This window comes from Hyperoodon ampullatus, assembly GCF_949752795.1.
Source record: "Hyperoodon ampullatus genome assembly, chromosome: 17".
In the NCBI taxonomy this organism is placed as follows: Eukaryota; Metazoa; Chordata; class Mammalia; order Artiodactyla; family Ziphiidae; genus Hyperoodon; species Hyperoodon ampullatus.
In genome coordinates, this window is record NC_136930.1 from 71733005 (window position 1) to 71746704 (window position 13700).

Below are 13700 nucleotides of genomic sequence, written 5' to 3' on the forward strand. Positions count from 1 at the left end.
AAACCAAAAACAAAGTAGGTATTCCTATCTGAATTTCCTAGTGTTGAATTTGAATTTAAGTACAGTTGCTATAGGTAGTATAAATTGTTTTAATTCTACTTATTTGAAGAATGAGACTGAATAATTTGATATGCAAATTGATGCAAGTTAGTGTGCTACCAGGGTCTCCAGAAACACTGAAACAAGGGTTCTGACTGTCCCCTACAAAGTCACATGGGTTGCTTCCACACTCATATATGTATTTCACATACATAAATAGTGTAGATCACAGTCGAATATCCTTAAAGAGTAATGGACAATGGCTTTGAAATCTAACTATTCGAAATCTAACTAACCGATCAATCAGAAATCTCCCAGAAAGGATACCTCAATATAGCAGGTGGAGGAGTTGACTGAAAAAACAAATTCAAGATGCCACGAATGAATCTCATTAACAAATGATCCCATGAAATACTGTAAACTGCTTATAAAGTGTTGATGGGCTGTTTTCGAATGCTATTGAAAGAGCCCAAGAATCCAGTATTGAAAGCTGACATGCCTTGGCACTCAGTGTAGTTGGACTTGGGTACTGACAGAGAGAAGTACTAATAAATAGGCCGGTGAACCCAGTGTCCATTTTGTTCCCTGTCCAAAAATCTTTTTATGTGTTTTAAACTTGTAGGTACATATTTCATTGTTTAGAGATTAATTGTCAGCAGCCTTCCCAGCCTCCTTCTGAATGGTGACTCACCCCTGACCCCCTTCCCACTCTCAAGACTTGCCCTGCAGTCTGTGGTGACAGTCGTGTTCTGTCACGTTGCAATTTGCAGTTTTGATACTTCATGCAAAGAATTCTCAATAAAATTTCTTGGGATGTCTAGTGATGATATATGTTACTGGTAAATTTTTAAATTATCTTTTGCCAGAAAAGTGTTATAAAAAATAAGTCTGTTCCTTTCTGGTTTTCTCATAAGAAATTTTAGTTCTAAATGTTGGTGTTTCAGAGAAATTAAATCATTGTTGAAAGTAACAGCTATAGTAGAAGTACTGAAGCTTGAGTCAAAGACAGGTCTAACCTTGAATCGCAGCTCGGTCATTTAGTGTGTGACCTGGAGCCAGCCACCAGTGAACCCAGTGGATCCTTGTGTTTAATTAATAAAGTGAATGGATGAAATAGCACTTACTTTCCTGAAAGTTAAAATTATGAAATTGCAGAGAACTGTGCAAATAGAAGGAAATTATTAGTTACTGTTGATATTTTTGTTAGACTTGTATCACTGAAGGTGCATTCCTCACTCTAGCAAATAAGCAGAAATAGATTGTATAACATCCAAATAAGACTCTGGGGGAAATATTACTCATTTAGAAAGAACCTCTACTTCAATAATATTGGTAACAGCTGTCCGTGAATAAGAGCTTAATATATGTATGTAACACATTATCTTATTTAAACCTCACAACAATCTCATGAAAGATTTATTTTTAAATGTATTTTACAGATGAGAAAATTGAGTTAACGTTGCCCAAGCTTAACACACAGAGTACATGCTGGAGCCTAGATTCTGACGATACGTGTTTCCTTGACTCCATAGCCTGATTCTTAACTATTAATTCTATATTGTCTTCCAAAATGATTATAATAAGACGAGAAACCTGCTGAAAAGTGAAAATGAGTATACAGAGTAAATTTAGCATTGCATACACATCACATCACAGCCTCGGTACGTGTTGGTGTGAAATGCACACCCTGAGTATCACTGAAGCCTCTTTGCGTGCGTGCCTGCCTCAGGTGTGCGGGAAGAAGAAAAAGGCACAGAGTGAACTGAAGAGACTCTTGTAGACAAAACTCTTTTCCTTTTACTCTTTCATTTTTCTTGGAATATAATCAAAATTCATAGTTTTTTTAAATTGTATAGAACCATCTGCAATCTTCTAAGCAACTTTTGATAGAAAGAAATAGCACAACAGAGTGCTACAGCTAGAGAAGAGTAGCTTACAGAGTGCTGTTAAAATAAGCATAACTGGCTATCCCTGCAGCAAAAAAATACAGATACTCAGCATCCCTCATTTCAGAATTCTTGTACCACCTTTTAGGACTGGGATAAGCTCTGAATTAACCATAAATTCAAATGAATTAGAGGTTTCGTCTCTCGTGCAAGAACGTTAGCAGCTGCAGGCTAATGGAGAACTCTTTGTAGTTAACTAAGGACCCAGGCCTCTCCCTCTGTTTTCACTATCCTCACCCTTGCCTTGTGTCCTTAGGCTCACCTCGGTCTCAGGGTGGCTGTCACGGCCCCAGCCACCAGGCTGGGGTTCAGGCAGGAAGAAAGAGGAAGAGGAAGGCATACCTCCTGGGCGGGTCAGCCTTCTGTTACGGAGTTTCCTGGAAGCTTCACTTCCTAAAGCTCACTCCTATCTCGTTGGTGGCCTTGTCTGCAGAAATGGATGAGAAACGGGTTTTTGTGGATTGATACGTTATCACTAGCACTTCACCCTCAGTCTTACAAGGAGTCTTTTGGTAAGAAAGAAAGGGAAAGTGCACACTAAATAGGCAACAACTGCACATTGATCCTTCCCTTTTAACATACATGTTAGCTTTCTTCTTTTAGATTTGTTTTCCTTTTTCTGAAATATAATGTACATACAGCAAAGAGCATAAATTCACACTTATCTGAAGCATGTATATAGCTGAGTGAATGTTTCCAGAGTATACACCCACGTCACCAATGGAGCGATTCCAGCACCCAGACAGTTCTCTGGCTTTTTCTTTTGACTGTGGGATATCTCACTTCATCATCTCCTTTTGTCTCCCTGAATTGCATGGCTTTTCGAAAAAGCACCCGAACATATTTCTTACTATTCGGCGAGTGTAGTGATTTGGTAGTTAAGTTAGACAGTGGTGAAAGTCACCTGGGGGAGTGGGAGAAACTAGCCTTGCATCCTGACTCCCCGGCACTGGGGCCAGTCACTGCTTTCCCGTCACCGAGGCAGACCGAGTGTTGTTCTTCTGCTTGGGATGCTTTTCTCTTCCTTATTGTCTGGCTCTTCTCTTAGGTGGCAGTTTAGACCCCAAAACTGGTGCGGGCACCCCACCCCCGAGTTCCTTCAGAACTCTGGGCTTCTCGGGATCACAGTACTCCACTGGCCTATTTACGGTTGTCTGACTTGCACACTAGACCAAATGTGTTTTATCACAAAGACCGGATCCTGTTCACTGCTGCAGCCCCAGTGCCCAGCACGTGGTAGGTGTTCCAGAAATATCTGCTGAACGGGTGTTGAAACAAGGTGATATCTGAACTTCATAAATTCCTACCAAGAGCATCCTTCTCAAGAGAGTGTAAGAAGTGAGAGTTTTCTCTCTTAAATGGTGGGAAAATGTTGTTTTTAACCTAAATTTATAAAATAGAGATGATACCAGATTGCGAGTTTGTTTTAAATATGAGAGAATTTGTGTGGAGTACCTCACACAATACAAGGCTCCGACTAGGCATTTGACAATATCTAATAGATACTATTGGGTAGTACCTATTGTTAGTGTTAGGTTAGCTCTTGTTTGCATGCCTCTGCCCACCACCCGATGCTAGTAGTTGCCGTAGGTCCTTTAAGTTAGGTCTGCCAGTCACTGCCGAGGCATGTGCTTCAACCTGCTGCATGATCGGTCTTCCTGAGCGGTCTCTCACAGGAGGTGGTACCCTCGAGCTCTGAGGAGAACAGAGTAAGAGAAAAGGATTCTGAGTGTCTCATGGGAGATTAAGGTTAAACATGGAACTTTCTGGCAGGCCGGTCCACGTGTGTTACTGTGACAGGTTATTCAGACTATTTCTGAAGTCTTTGAAAGCACGAGGGAATCATTCTCTCAGATGGTTGAGACAGTTTGGCCTGAAGCCCGGAGGATGGATCACATGACTTCTCAAGGCCGATTTCTCCCCTTTGATCAGGCAAATACCAGTAAGTTCCTGCACTTTATAGTGAGGTCAGATTGAGAAGTTTTTCACGGTAGAGGTGGAAGATCCACCGTAAATGGCAAACCGCGTGTCTCTGATTCTCTGGCAGACCTACGTGAACATTTAAAATCTCTTTATTTGACAAAGTAATTGTTCCATCTGAAATGAGGCTTTGCAAACTGAATTACAACACCAGGGTTAAGAACAGTCTCCGCCGTTTATTCTGTGCAGAGGAAGTGGCCGGCGGCGAGGGGCGCCGTGTGCGAGCCCACTGAGTCACAGCTCACTCCCTGTCGCCCTGTCACGGGAGGCGCCGCTGCACTCCTCACCTCCTGGGCAGCACACACTTCATTCCCTCGTTCCTGTCACTATTTTTCTTGAGCACCTTTTACGTCTCAGACACTTGTAGCAGCTGCACTTCAAAAAGACTAAGCTGCCTGTCCAAGATCACGCGACTTCCAGATGGAAGAACAGATTCAAAACTAAGTGAACCTTTAACCCGGGATCCGAGCTCTCTGACCCTTTGCACGTATTCCCTAAGGGATCGCATCCTACCTCATGCTTTGGAGTGCCTTCTCTATGGTGATGGCTGCAGATTCATGCTTCCAGTTCAGACCTCTCGATTTCTCTTCCCAGCTGCCTCCCGGTGGACTCCTCTGGGAGGTCTGGGAGGCCCGTCAAACCTGGCCTCTCCCAGGCCAAACCCCTGATGGCTTCCCGCCCGGAGCTCTTTCTGCCTCAGTCTCCCCATCTCAGGAAGTGGCAACATCGTTTCTCCCTGGAGCCGTGGAAACGTCCAGTGACTTCCCATCTTACTCAGGATAAAGAAACCAAAAGCCTTATAAGAAACCAAAGCCTTTCAGAGGCCCGCGTGACCCTGCATGACTCACGCCTGCCTCCCCCTCGTCCCCTCTGCGCCAGCTGCGCTGCTCCTTCCTGGTCCCAGATGGACCAAGGATGTGCCTCCGTAGGACCCTGGCGCTTGGTAGTCCCCAGCCCAGGATGCAGTCCCTCAGGTGGCGTCTGCTGTGTGTGATCAGCTATATCACATCTACTGACCAGTCATGTGACAGGCCTGAGAATTGACCATTGAATTTAGCAACTTGGAGTTCATTGGTTACCTTGACAAGGGATGAAAATTTGAAGACCAGTAGTGGGGATGATGGCAGTGTACTGGAAAGGATGGTCAGCATAAACCTTTTGAGGGAGGGAGGGAGACTAAAGAGAGGAAACTGTAGTCCGAGTGGAATATACGAAATTGGAGCGAGGTGGGGGAAGACTGAAGTTATCAATGTGACAAGATCTAGGATGTGACCTGGGAGTTGGTGGCTAAAGGAGACTAGAGACAGGATCAGTGGACAAGAGTGGTCCAGGGACTCGAGAGACCAGCTTGTTTGAAGGATTGTCTGCCTGCATATGGAAGCACCAGGACTTAGGACGGCGATGCTACTGGGAGGTTCAGAGCTGGGTGTTTGTACGGAGGCGTGGAACATCCTGGTCTAGAAGTGGCAGTGGTTTGTCTGTGGGGGGGGCGGCGGTCGCGAAGAGAATGCTCACCCCTCCTGCGCTCCCAGTGGTATGTGGGCTGTGGGGCGTGGAGAAGAGGGCAGGGCTGCCAGGCGAGAGCTGTCGTTAGAGGAGAAGCAAGTTTCCATTGAGGAAGAAGGTGAGAGAGTGTCCACAGGGGAGGCTGAGAGTGTGTGAGGGGTTTGGCCCACGATGAGCCGTGAAGGGGTTCCAGGGGGCACGGTTGGGGTGGAGGTGAGGACAGACGGGGGCGGGCAGAAATTTCTAAGAGGAAGAGCACCTCGTGGTCTGGAGTTCCCTGAGCTGCACAGATACAAGCAACGGGCCTAATGAGATCAGTGCCGGTGACTTTAAACTAGAAGTTCGTGGAGAGGCTTAAAGAGGTTGAAGGGATATGGGATGGATTCGTGTCAGGAGTTCCTTAATCCTGTTCGTGGAGCCAGGGTGACCTGGGAGCTCGGCGTCCTTGTCCTCCTCTTGAACGCCTGTCGGTGGCCTGGGGAGGTGTGGGCTTGGTCCCAGCGCTGCCGTTTGCTCCTTGACCCCCGGTGTTTCCGTCCAGTGCCGGGCCTATTTCTTGACTCTGGTTGATGGGATCGAGAACCTCCAGGAAAGCCAGGAATCATGCTGAACGTTTGGACTTCCTTCAACCCCTGATATGGAGTAGAACGCAGAGGACAGATAGAAGGCCTGGGGAGACGTGGCCCTGGTGCCAGTGAGGGGAGCCCATTCTTGATCTGTTGAGGGAGGGGGCTTCCCTCGACCCCTCGTGATGGAGTTGAGGCATGGTCAGCCTAACGCGTTTTCTTGCATGTTATTAATGTTGTAAGTGTTGTACACATAAAGGAAGACATTTTTAGAATTTTTCCCCTTTGCCATATGTTGGGTTTTTAGTTTATCCTTGGGAAATAGGACACGTCTTTGGTTAATAGACATCTGAGGTGCGCGAAATGAAATGCTGCAAAAGCAATTCAGATGGAACTGACAGGTACGAGAGTGGGGTTCAGCTGCTCCCAGCTTCTTGGTTTGATGACAGTCTTGAAATAAATAATCAGAAACTGGGTGAAATGTTAGCAGATGTCAGTTTAAAGTTTTCACTTGTCACAACTAAGATTGTCTTATCACCAAACCGTTGCAGGACCAAATTATGCTACCTTTTATTCTCCTGTTCATTGGGAAACATTCCTCACCCCTGATTTTTTTATGGTGAACCATGTTAGAGCACTTCACAGATGGATTTCCAGTCGACACTGATGTTCATTCCTGCTCACTTCATTTAATAGAGAGGACTTAGTTTGGTCAGAAAGCACTTGTTTGACTCCTGTTTATAGGTCTCAGTACCTGTCACTGACAGTTCCAAGCTAAACAGTGGGGACCTGTCTCAGTAAAGAGAATTCTTCTCCGTTTTATGAAGGGGTCACTCTCATTGTTCCCGTGCAACAAAGATAAAATTTTAAAGAGCATCGCAGCTCTATTTGTCTAAGGAACCATTATGATGTAACTTCTGACCTTTGGAAAGAAGACTGAGGTTCACTTAATTTAGTGCTGAGTTTTTCAGAAGCAATAGCCAATTTATTTTCAACAAAACGAGAATTTATGTTGACTGCTTGTGTCCAGATGCTGTACATGAGCCACGGAGAACATTAGGGCTGTGCAGCGTCTGGGCAGTCCAGCGCAGTGGGCTTCGGCAGGGGGAGGGGCACTCAGACTCGGTGGGGCGGGCAGCTGCCCCAGGTCTGCCCAGCCCTGGGAGGCCCAGGTTTCAGACTCAGATGTCTTGACCCATATTTGGCAAAATGACATTTTATCAAAAGCTTCGCTTCTAAATTTCTATCCGCAAGACGAGAAAAACCTTCTACTTTAATAGCGGTTCTCATATGGAAAGCTACTAAATCTTAAGAGGTAGGGATGCCATATTTTTTTGCTGTTGCTTGTTTTTGCTGGATTTTTTTCCTTCTTGAATATGAAGGTCTCTCTCTGTTCCTTTTTCAGCTAGTCCCTCTTTTCTTCTCGCCATAAATGTGTATCATACCTGGATGGAAAATTAGGACTACAGAAAGGGAGAGGAGGAATTTGAGACCAGAGAGAGAACTAGGCAGTTAAACAGTTTGCCGTGATCGTATGGCATTGGGTTTCGCGCGGACCCTGACTTCTGTCTCCGAGCATGAAGAGGGATCCTGTAAGCCCCAGGGGAGCGAATAGGAACATTCTGGAAGAGTGGCAGAGCAGGTGGGAGTCAAGCAGGAACCACCGGATTAAGGGGGCCGGGCACGGCGAGCGCCGCCCGCCTCTAGCGTGGGTAGGTGCTCAGCACAGGGCAGAGGCTCGTCCTGAGCCTTGAGCACAGCTGCTGCCCCGATGAGCTGTGTGACTCTGGGAGGGGGGCACCCTCACTGAGCCTCATCTGTCGAAGCACCGAGATTCCACGTAGACCCGTGAGCTCGTGCCTGTGGAGGAGCTGTCAGGACGGCAGGGGTCCAGCTCAGGACAGTCCACTCCTCTCAGGCTCCCTCCCTTTTCCCGAGGCTCTCTAGGAGTGAGTGCCAGCTCTCAGCTGTCCTCGGAAAAATTGCAGATCGCCGCCTGGTCTAATAGGTCAGCCGTGGGAGGGACTGCTCTGTTCCTGGGCTCCAGTTAAAGCAGCCAGTGGAGCCCCCAGCACACTCCAGGCCAGAAAGCTCACACCGTCACCGGCATGGTGCAGTGTGTTGATTAGCTTCTGAGGACGTGATGAAACCAGGATAACAAGAATCTGGCCTGTGTTCGCACGTGGAGGAGGCATTCTGTGCTGAGGAACATCCCAGCGCAGGCCTTTTATCAATGCTTATTCACCCCGCTTAACACGAGTCCTTACAGACGCTCGGCTTGCAGCCTGCTTCCGCCTCTGTGCCCGGCACGCCACGCCCACCGCTCACCCCGTCTTCAGCTTCACCCGGGCTCTCAGAACATGCTCAGGCATCGCCGTCTTGTCCGGACACAGCAGAGGGCGGAGGCGCCCCTTCCTCTGCACCCAGGCACTCAGTTCCTGGAGAGTGAGGGCCTGTGGGGGCCAGGAGAGGGGTGAGACGCGGAGGGAGGGCTGTGATGGGGACACAGCCAACCCTGGGAGGTGGCAGTGCGCTCTGAGGAAGCGGCAGTTAGGCTAAAGAGTGGGTGGGAGGCTCTTGGAAGGAGAGGGAAGGAGAACATTTCTGGCAGAAGGCGGAGCCGTCCCCCCAGGCCTGAGGCAGACAGGCTCGCAGCTCCCCGCCTCGGGCCCTTTCCCTCATAGGACCTGCCTCCTTGGGCTGTAGTCAGTGGAGTTGATGATTAGCCTCTGGTCGTATTTACCCGAGAAACCAAAGGTGGGAGGAGAGGGCCAGGTGTGGGTCTCGCCGGTTGTGTCCCCTGTATGTTCCCCGTGAGATTTTAGGCTGGCGTCCCAGCTGTTGTGATCTGCGGTATCCTTGCCTGTAAGATGGGCACGGCAGCCCTGCTTTCTCACCTCAGGAGCTGAGGTGACGGCTGCTCGCGGGGTCTCGGAGCTGGTGCAAGGCGACACCCACAGCATGGATTTTATTACTCACTCCGTGGCTTCCTAGGGTGTTAAACAGCTGAGCTGGATCATTTTCCATTTTGATTAGAATTTCTTACTTGATTGCATCAAGTTGGAATAATGACAATGTTTATTTCCAGGACGATCCAAGATAACAAATTCAGGATGATTGTTTCCCTACAAAATTAAGAAGAGTGGGAAAGGAGAAAAAAGCAGGAGAGAGTGCGTGAAAGCCCTCCTCAGATACTCAGAATAGCATTAGAAACTAATGCTATTAGTTTCTATTAGTTCTGTTAGTTTATTAGCATGACCCACCGTGGTCGAGTTATCCAGATTTTCCACAAATTCGTTCCTGTAAAAGGTTATGCCTAATTCACATACTTCGTGTGTATGTAGCCTGTTTTGCATCATCTACAGGATGGCCGTGGTGCCAGACCCCCTCCCTCCCGGTGTCTCAGGGATGTTGTGCCTTGGAATACAGCTGTGCCTGTGCTTTGGAAAGATTCCTGGCCTCTGTCCTCACAGACTTGGCCAGGGCTGGTGACTGGACCGCAGGGGCCTTTCCTGCCCCTGTCACACACAGTCCTCCTGCTGGGCAGCCACTCCTGATGGTAATGGGATGGTGCTGGGCAAGTAAAACGTTTCATCCCGTAATGTTGTTACTTTATTGTACAGTGAACTGCCCACGGGTCACACAGCATCGAGTTGTCTGGTCCGTAGGTTTGTGCCTTCCGTGAACTTTGCATCGGTTGGAAAGAAGCCGTGGCTGTCCTTCCCCCTGTCCCTCACACGAGCCCAGCCCAGGTTCCGGGTGCACAGGCTGTGATTGTCCACCTCTCAGGCCACTCATCCTTCCAGGACAGGGACTCTGCATCCCTCAGGCACCGTCGGCGCACTCCCTGTGGGCCGGCCAATTGCTGCGGTTAAGGTGTCAGACAGATTTACTGTGAATTAAAGTCGGGGGCCACAGAGGGGACTGTGATAATTCTAAGGCCTCTGTCTTCTCTGTGGGAATTCCTTTCAGTGTTTATCCCTGCCCTTTATTAGTTATCTTTAAGTTGTAGAATTCTTCCTCGAGTATGGTTTAAACTCACAGGCAAGTCAGTTTGTCCTAACTGTGTTTTCGTCTTTCTCTGCTTGTTTTGTTTTGTTCGATACAGTGGTGCTGATTACTATGATTATGGACACGGACTCAGTGAAGAGACTTATGATTCCTACGGTGAGTAAATGGCCAGAGTGGAGCCATAAATAGAAAGGTCATAGAAACAGCTTAAAGATCTTAACTCGGGAAATTCATACAGACCGAAATTGAGATAGCAGCTCCCTCTCGGTTCATCTGTGCTTATCTAGCTATTTTCAAAAGCTCCTTAAGGTTTAAATTTAATATTTAAAGAGGACTAAAGACTTGCAGAAGATTACAGGAATTCAGATTCTAAACTTAGATTTTCTGTTTGGGATGATTGCCATGTGCTCATTTTCTCACTATTGAACAATTTGCCAAACTGCAGACACTTGATAGAATGGGTCTCTTTGAAGTGTCTTTGCTTCTTGACAGTAAAGAAAATGAAGCAATTGAGACTACAGCCCTACAGTGATTCCACCACCCCCATCTTTATATTTTAATTTATTCGCGATCTCAAATCCTCTAAAAACATTAGGGTGGGTATCATTCAGTAAAGGTTACGGAAGCACTGAGCCAGGAAGGAGATGCACGGCTCTCTCAGGCTTACAGGGAGACATCGAAACCCCACTTATTTCAGTGGGAGCTGGCTGAGATGCCGGGGAACCCATGTCCAGAGTCTCAATATGCAGAAGGATGACAGGTTTAATTAAAAGAATTGGCGGCAGCAACTTAACGATACTAAGAAGCTCCTTTGCCACAGGGCAGAGATCAGAGAATGTGAAGCTTCAGTCAGTTGCAAAGCTCTGATGAATGCTTCGTGCCCAGTGCAAGTGAATCAGGATTCTCGTTAAATGGATGTTATGACATTTCTCTGAACATAACTGAAAAACCATTTTCCAGTGTTCCTTTTGAAGTGCATTTTGTTGTATCACCTGCCCCAAGCCTTGATGATGCACCTTGGTTTTTTCGTTGTTGTTGTTATTCGTTAGAGATGCTTAAGAGAAATACCTTGGCTTGCTGAATGCTGTCTACTTAAATTGATGCAAGTTAGCTTGAGGGAATGACGTTGATGGCATGTTTGTATCAAATAAGAGGTCATTTTCAGCATTTTTTCCTTCACAGCTTTTTTAAATTGGTCTCCGTGGAGGCATGGCTTTTAAATCGCTGTGTGTTGCAGCACAGATGTTAACTGTTTGTTGTCAAAGACCCGCAGATCACTCACTGAGGGCCCAGAGATGGGGGTGATTGAATGTCCCTCTGTTACAAATAACATCGTTCGGTATGGATTTAGTATTAGGATGAAAGCAATTTGACATTATGTCATTGAGATTATTTCACATCCAGGAAGTATTTTTGAGGCATAACTCTCCACCCAGTACAACTTTCATTTACTCTTTCTTTGAAGGACCTGTGAAGAATGAGGCATCATTTCCCCCTCCCAAGCTGCCCGTTTCCATTTTGCGCTCCAGTTTTCTCTCCTTTTGCCTTCACAAATTTTTATCTGTGTTTTCTTTGTTTTTGAAGAAGAAATCCAAGTGACCCTTTTCCCAGTCTCTTTCCCATCCATAGATGTCTTCACGTTTAGCAAGAGGCAGTTCAATTTGCTGCTTGAGTTTGCGAGCATTTGTTAAATGAGTGGCCGAAAGGAATTTCCTGCAAAGTTGGTTGCCATTTAAGATACAAAAATTATTTGTCTTCCCAGGCTGGTAGGATTTGCTAGTGAGAGGACCATTTTCCATTGTGTTCATAATTTTTTTTTTTCAAAGCGAATTCCCTTGGGTTTTTTTAGGACCTCGGGGGATACATACCTTCAGTATGGCATCTACCACTGGTTCAGGGCTAAGTTAGATTCTGAAAAATTAAGCCAGTGGGATCTCTGGCAGTGGTCTAACTGTGATTCATCTGACTGACTTTAGGGCAAGAGGAGTGGACTAACTCAAGACACAAGGCACCCTCGGCGAGGACAGCAAAGGGCGTCTACAGAGACCAGCCATACAGCAGATACTGATTGTACTGTCTGATGTTGTGACATAGCCAGTCTCCACCAGTCCTGTATACTGTTCAAAGTAATTGTTTTCTATGAACAATCCCTTTTTAAATAAATCAAAATGCTTAACATCTGAAGGGATGGAATTTAAAATTACTTTGTTGAAACATCAACCTGGGCAGAAAAAAAAAAAAAGACATGTAAAATTTTGTTATTTCCAGTCTGTATATGAAAAAATAGGTCATCAAAAGGAAAAAAAAAATAACTTTGATTAACTAGTGTTAAACAAAAAAGATAGGTTTACTAAATATGTTAATCCATCCTTTTAACATAAGCCTCACCTTTCATTTTAAAGGTTTCCATAGAAATTTAGTTATTTTATCTTTCAGCCATATGCTAGTTGTTTTTTTTTTTTCTCTTGCCAACGTGCGTAAAAAGGGAAGCCAATTACAAGTGCAAATAATGTGGTATTCTTTTGTAACTCAAGTCTTGAAATGTTCTGTAGTGTTAAGCAAAGTCTCCTCTTGCTTGATACTAAATAAACTTTTGAAAGAAATTTTGTGTGTGTGAGCTAACAATTTCATGTCTCTCTTATTTAAAAAGGCCTTCATAAATAGTCGTAAACAGGGAAAGGATTCATTTAACAACGCTTGTCAAAAAAGGGTCACACTAAACATTGTACAGCTTATTTTAAAACATGGTATAAAATTAAATGTACCATTATATACTCACCGTAGATTTAAATGCTGTTTAAAGAGTCCAAATGGTATCAAGCTGCTTGAGTGGCACGTTAAAAACTACGCAAAACCAAATCTTGTTTAAAAACTGGTTTTAAAATAACTACTGATTTTCTGAAAAAGATGTGATCAGTTTTCATCTTGTTGAGCGTTTTTTCACTAGTGCAACTTTGGATTTTTTATGAGAATTTTGGTACCTTAATGAACACCTCGCTCCATGCTGGAAGCAATAAGCACAAAGCTTTTAAAGACATTCTGACTTGACTAATTGAGGTCGCACTCGCCAAGGCTGAGGATGTGTAACCCTTAAACGGTCTTCATTTTCAAAGGTAAATAAATCAAATAAGATTTTAATCTCACTTAATTTATCTTAATATAACTAATAAAACCAGGGAGGTTACAACTTAGCAAGTTTCAGTATCCATTTTAGAAAGGTTTTAAGATCACCTAAATTCTCATTTTAAAAAGTTTAATTTGTTTTAGTAATCTAAAAAGCCTTAGTTTAGTCAGTTTAATTGGGGCCAATTATTCCCTATTAAACAAATGTAAAACCTCATAACTAGTTGTTTGTAATACATTCTTTGGTTAGTAATTGAGGGCACTTCTTAAAACTGACAAATATTTAATAAAGTTTTTCTTTAATCATTTGGCTAAGTTTTTTTAAATTGTAGATTATGTAAAATGTTTAATTTTTATTTTCTGAGGGGTCTCCTTCTCTTTGAGTAAAAAGGTCTTTTCTTTTGTTAGGAAATGTTGGCCATCTTGGAAAGTGAAAGGAAGGTTGTGTCCGTCCAGCAGACACAGGTGAGTGCCTTTGTTCCAGTCATTTGATGTGCTTCTCTGAAGTCGCGTGGAACATTTCCCACAC

General features: G+C 45.0%; 1 protein-coding gene across 1 annotated transcript in view; it reads left to right on the plus strand.

Annotated features, from left to right (window-relative positions):
* Positions 1 to 12651, plus strand: part of KHDRBS3 (KH RNA binding domain containing, signal transduction associated 3) — a gene marked incomplete at its 5' end in the record, with an annotated part of 153046 nt that extends 140395 nt beyond the window's left edge. Inside the window, 2 exon segments of the mRNA XM_079722495.1 lie at positions 10146 to 10204; positions 12025 to 12651. Of these exon segments, the coding sequence (XP_079578621.1) occupies positions 10146 to 10204; positions 12025 to 12116 (151 nt within the window). The 3' untranslated portion in view covers positions 12117 to 12651.
* Between the last annotated feature and the right edge of the window lie 1049 nt (positions 12652 to 13700).